The sequence below is a fragment of the Sciurus vulgaris genome, assembly GCF_902686455.1.
Source record: "Sciurus vulgaris genome assembly, contig: HiC_scaffold_277_arrow_ctg1, whole genome shotgun sequence".
Classification (NCBI taxonomy): Eukaryota; Metazoa; Chordata; class Mammalia; order Rodentia; family Sciuridae; genus Sciurus; species Sciurus vulgaris.
In genome coordinates this window covers 20,230-26,690 of record NW_027632776.1, presented here as the reverse complement: position 1 = coordinate 26,690, position 6,461 = coordinate 20,230, and the positions used below count along the sequence as shown (strand labels likewise).

General features: G+C 41.4%; 1 protein-coding gene across 1 annotated transcript; it reads left to right on the top strand.

Annotated features, from left to right (window-relative positions):
* Positions 1 to 6: 6 nt before the first annotated feature.
* LOC306652555 (ATP-dependent RNA helicase SUPV3L1, mitochondrial-like) lies at positions 7 to 2,036 on the top strand (the record flags this gene model as incomplete). Its single annotated transcript, XM_079125388.1, has 2 exons — positions 7 to 666; positions 699 to 2,036. The coding sequence occupies exons 1-2, from the start codon at positions 37 to 39 to the stop codon at positions 2,034 to 2,036; spliced, it is 1,968 nt and encodes a 655-aa protein (XP_078981514.1). The 5' UTR covers positions 7 to 36.
* Positions 2,037 to 6,461: the final 4,425 nt, after the last annotated feature.

Genomic DNA, 6,461 nt, shown 5'->3' with positions numbered 1-6,461 from the left:
TTCCACCAAGCTTTCATAAGCTTTAGAAACTATATTATGCAATCTCATTCCTTGGATGTGGACATTCACATTGTTTTGAATGACATTTGCTTCAGTGCAGCTCATGTGGATGATTTATTTCCATTTTTCTTGAGACATGCCAAACAAATATTTCCCATGTTGGAATGTAAGGATGATCTACGTAAAATCAGTGACTTAAGATTACCACCAAACTGGTACCCAGAAGCCAGAGCCATACAGCGAAAGATAATATTTCATTCGGGTCCCACAAACAGCGGAAAAACTTACCACGCAATCCAGAAATACTTGTCAGCAAAATCTGGAGTATATTGTGGCCCTTTGAAATTATTGGCACATGAGATCTTCGAAAAGAGTAATGCTGCTGGTGTGCCATGTGACTTGGTGACAGGTGAAGAGCGTGTGACAGTTGAGACAGATGGGAAACAGGCTGCCCACGTTGCTTGTACTGTTGAAATGTGCAGTGTAATGACACCTTATGAAGTGGCCGTAATTGATGAAATTCAGATGATTCGAGATCCAGCCAGAGGATGGGCCTGGACCAGAGCACTTCTAGGACTGTGTGCTGAAGAAATCCATTTATGTGGAGAATCTGCTGCTATCGATCTCGTCACTGAGCTTATGTACACAACTGGGGAGGAAGTGGAGGTACTATGCTTCATTCTCAAGTGGCACAGCAGGTTCAAAACTATAAGAGGCTTACCCCCATTTCTGTGCTGGATCATGCACTGGAATCTTTAGATAACCTTCGACCTGGGGACTGTGTTGTCTGTTTTAGCAAGAATGATATTTATTCTGTGAGTCGACAGATTGAAATTCGGGGCTTGGAATCGGCTGTTATATATGGCAGTCTTCCACCTGGGACCAAACTTGCTCAAGCAAAAAAGTTTAATGATCCCAATGATCCATGCAAAATCCTGGTTGCTACAGATGCAATTGGCATGGGACTTAATTTGAGCATAAGGAGAATCATTTTTTACTCCCTTTTAAAGCCCAGTATCAATTGGAAGGGAGAGAAAGAAATAGAACCAATCACCACCTCTCAAGCCTTGCAGATTGCAGGCAGAGCAGGTAGATTCAGCTCACAATACAAAGAAGGAGAGGTTACAACGATGAATCGGGAAGACCTTGGTTTATTAAAGGAGATTTTGAATAGGCCGGTGGATCCCATAAGGGCAGCAGGTCTTCATCCCACTGCTAAGCAGATTGAAATGTTTGCGTACCACCTCCCTGATACAACACTTTCTAATCTCATCGATATTTTTGTAGACTTCTCACAAGTTGATGGGCAGTATTTTGTCTGCAATATGGATGATTTTAAGTTTTCTGCACAGTTGATCCAGCACATCCCATTAAGTCTCCGAGTGAGATATGTGTTCTGCACAGCCCCTATCAGCAAGAAGCAACCCTTTGTGTGCTCCTCACTGTTACAGTTTGCCAGGCAGTATAGCAGGAATGAGCCTCTAACTTTTGCATGGTTACGCCAATACATCAAATGGCCTCTACATCCACCTAAGAATATTAAAGACCTTATGGATCTTGAGGCTGTCCATGATGTCTTGGATCTTTACCTGTGGCTAAGCTACCGATTCATGGATATGTTTCCAGATGCCAGCCTTATTCGAGACCTACAGAAAGAACTGGATGGCATTATACAAGATGGTGTTCACAACATCACCAAACTGATCAAAATTTCCGAGACACATAAGCTGTTGAATTTGGAGAGCTCATTAGCAGGGAGCCAGTCATGTTTGTCAGGAACCTTAAAGAGCCAAGCTAGAAGGGTGTGTGGCACCAAAACTACAGGGAGTAAAGCTGCTGAGCCGCCCGGCACCAGCAATGGGGAGATTTCCCTCGCTTCCAGATTGGTGCAGCAAGGACTCCTCACTCCAGACATGTTGAAGCAGCTTGAAAAAGAGTGGTTGACACAACAGACTGAACACCACAGAGAGAGAACAGAGTCTGGGACTTACTCAAAAGGGACAAGAAGAAAGAAGAAGGAACACAATTCTGATTAGTTTTTTTTTTTTTAAATAAAAATCTATTTTAAGTTCAAAAAAAAAAGAATACAAGCAACCATAAGTGTTGGAGAGGAGGTGGGGAAAAAGGTACACTCATACATTCCTGATGGGGCTGCAAATTAGTGCAGCCACTCTGGAAAGCAGTGTGGAGATTCCTCAGAAAGCTTGAAATGAAATCATCATTTGACCCAGCTATCCCACTCCTTGGCCTATACCCAAAGGACTTAAAATCAGCATACTACAGAGATGCAGCCACATCAATGTTCAGAGCTGCTCAATCCACAATAGCTAGACTAGTCCTTCAATTGAAGGACATCAACCTAGATATGTATATATGTATATATATATATATATATATATATATAAACAATGGAATATTGCTCAGCCATCAAGAATAATAAAATTATGCATTTGCAGGCAAATGGATGAAACTGGAGAATATCATGCTAAATGAGATAAGCCAATCTAAAAAAAACCAAAGGACAAATGATCTCACTGATAAGCGGATGATGACACATAATTGGGGGTGGGAGAGAGTCAAGAATGGAGGAAGGAGGGACTGTATAGAGGGAAAAGAGGGGTGGGAGGGGTGGGAGGGGTGGGGGAAAGGAAAAAATAACAGAATGAATCAAACACCATTACCCTATGTAAATGTATGATTACATTATGGAGTATGCCTTTACTCCATGTACAAACAGAGAAACAATATGTATCCCATTTGTTTACAATAAAATAAATTTTTAAAAAAGGAAGATTATAAACAAAAACTGGAGAGTTTCATAACTTTCTAATAAAAACTTTAGTATTACATCTCATAAATTATCTTAAAAACAAGAATACTATCCTAAAATGTCAATTCAGAAAAATTAATACATAGAAAAAATTGAAATGATAGCAATAGAAATCCTAGATATAAAAGAATAATTAGAATATCCAGTTTACATCACTTCAAAGCAACTATGAAAACTGCTTTACTCCTCTGCCATATTTCAATATAAAGAAAATAATATTAACGTAATGGTTGTCATTCATGGAGTACTATGAATCAGATACACTACAATGTCTCTAAATAATCCTATAAATCCTATAAACAGCTACTAATCATCTTTTTCAGATGAGAAAATTAAAACTAATCTGAAAGAGAAAGAAGATATACTGCAAGTCAAAAAAGTCAGAGATAAGATTCAAACCAGGTAGTTTGATTCTAGAATTGATGCTTTTCCCCTGGCTTCATTGATAATTTCTACATTATTTACATTTTCATTATTTCTTTCCAAAACTTGTGCTGTAGAGTGCTTTGCAGAATTAAGACCTAATCCTAAAAGGTCCTTAAAACAAGATATGAAACTTACAATTCCACGTTTTCCCACTCATGTTCAACAAACCTACTCTTAATGCTCATAAAATCTCTGGTCACTGGACTTCTACCAAATTGCCCTTTGACAGACTCCTACCTTTACTCTTCCCATTGCTCAACTTAGATTTTTTTAATCTAAATTCTTAGTATAGGTATTACTGTACACTTTCTCTGACCTGTTTATTTGACACTGATTTTTTTAAAAGAAGCAGAATTTTAACAAATTTAAAGATATTTTTGGCTTTTAAAATATTTCATGAATCAGGTAGCATCTCTTCAAAAGAATGCAGAAAAGGTGATCCAATGAGCTAAGCACAGGATGTTAACTTTATAGGTAGAAAAGAGGCAAATAAAGCAAAAATAAGGATCAAAAAGTGGACTGTTTTAAAGTTATGCATTTTTATCAGTAAATTAATTTCTTATTATGCCAGGTTAGGTTAACTGAGTCCCTTCTGATTGGCTACTGGGAATCTCCTGGTTTTTGTTTTTTTGTTATTTATACTGGACCATTTCAAAGTCCAGTTTCACTATGTAGTACCCAAAATGAGTTGCTCCATTCTCCTCTTGTTTGTTGGGGGCCCAGTGCAGAAGCTCATTTGAAAATAATGGCCTCCTATAAATTTTGTTTAACACTGCTTAAGTCAAAAATTCTAAAAACTGGATAATAAAACCTAAATACAACAGTCCTTTTCTATAGTTCTACCTTTTTTTTTTTTTTTTTGGTACTTGGGAAAGAACTTGGGGGTACTCGACCACTGTGCCACATCCACAGCCCTATTTTGTATTTTATTTAGAGATTGGGTCTAACTGAGTTACTTAGCACCTCACTTTTGCTGAGGCTGGCTTTGAACTCTCAATCCTCCTGTCTCTGCCTCACAAGCCACAGGGATTACAGGCATGTGCCACCATGCCTGGCTTATAGTTCTACTGTTCATCAGTGACCATCATTAAAGGAAACTACATATTACACAACAGAATCCAATATGACTTAATATACTCTGAAATAAAAGCTCAGCAATATAACCAAGGTGTTGGAAAACAAAAGCACAGTGGGTCAAGTGGCATGTGCCACCTGATTTTGTATATAAACTATTTCAGAAACATAGTCACAGCCATTGGTTTACATAGAATCTGTGGTTTCTTTCACACAACAGCATGGTGAATACATGATACAGACCATATGGCTCACAAAGATGAATATTTACTATTTGGCTTTGCATATATTAAAAAAAACTCTGACAACCTATGATATAACCTATAATGCACCTCCATAAAAGTATCTCAAGTCAGTAGGAGAAAAACAAAATCCATTTATGTTCACCTCAAATCTATAGACAGATTCCCTCTAGAAACCTGTTATTCTAAGCTATTTTCCATCCAAAATCTATCAGCTAATGATTACCTACACCTACTTGAGTATACAAATATCTCCTGTATTTACTGTACTCCCATGGAACTAACCTAGACTCAGGTCTTCATAACCAGTTCTCTAGGTGATTCAATCAGTCTTTTTATTAGTATTCACTTCCTTCTACAAGGAGGTACCCAATAATGGAGTACCATGATAAAACATAGGTCATATTTAGTATACTTATTAAAAATGTTCCAAATTTGTGACAGAATGTAACTTGAAACACTAAATGCATTCGATTTATACAAAAGTGACAGAAGAAAATGTAAATATTTAAATTTTGCAAATAAAGAACTCCTTAGTATAAACAGAGCTCATTAGATTTATCTTCCAGTGACACTGCCCCATTTTTCTTTCCATCCCCCTGCAAAATGAAGAAAACTCTCACCATTCTTTAGCTTCCAAACCCACAAATTTTCCCAAAGACCTAGCAGCACCTGAATGTTCAAACTGGTTTTCCTTTTTGGTGTCTGTTTGTTACCTCACTAGTAATCTAACATGCTCATTAAGAACCAATGAGCAGGGGGTTACAAGATGGTGGACTACAGGGTGGCTGCATTTCATATTGCTCCAGGACTCAGGATTCAAAAGAGGAGATATTGAGAGACTTGGGTCCAACTCAAAGCAGCCGGGTGAGTCTCTCCCATTGGGGAGGCGTCCAGGATGGGGCGGTAGTCCCGGAATGCAGGGAACTTTGTGAAGTAGAGCTGCCCGGTGAGACACCCCTCTCCCCGCTGGAACAGTGAACTCAGACAACTGGGAGCATCGTAGAAGAGGCCACTCAGCACAGCGCTTGGACTCGGAGCAACCACTGTCACTCAAGGCGGCGGCCCAGAGGAGGAGCTGTGAGGAGAGCTGTTTGGACTCAGAGTGACCGCTTCTGAACACTGGGGCCTGCCTGGAGGAGGTGGAGGAGCGTGGCGGGTTGCTTGGACTCGGAGTGACTGTACCAGAGCTACAGGTGGTTGCCAGGGGAGGAGATGCGCAGCAAGCTGTTTAGACTCAAAGTGACCACTTCTGAACACCAGGGCCTGCCCAGAGGAGGAGGAGGAGGAGGAGTGCAGCGGGTCGCTTGGACTCACTCGGGGTGACTGCACGAGAGCTATACGCTGTTTTCAAAGGAGGAGCTGTGTGGTGAGCTGTTTGGACTCAGAGTGACCACTTCTGAACACCGGGGGGCTGCCTGGAGGAGGAGGAAGAGCGCGGCAGGTTGCTTGGACTCAGAGTGACTACATCAGAGTTCCAGGTGGCTGCTCAGAGGAGGAGGCGAATGGTGAGTTGTTTGGACTCAAAGCAACCGCTTCTGAACACCGGGGGGACTGCCCAGAGGAGCGCGGTGGGTTGCTTGGTCTCAGAGTGGCCTCACCAGAGCTCCGAGCGGCTGCAGTGTGCAGCGGGTCACTTGGACTTAGAGTGACTCAGAGCGACTGCTCCTGAACACCTGGGGGGCTACCCGGAGGAGGAGGAGGAATGAAGCGGGTCACTTGGACTCGGAGTGACTGCCCAGGGCTACAGGTGGTTGGCAGGAGGAGGAGGCAAACACTGAGTTGCTTGGACTCCTAGTGACCACACCGGAACATTGGGTGGCTGTCCAGAGGAAGAGGCGTGCAGTGGGTCACTGGGACTAGGAGCGATTGTACGGGGCTCCAGGTGG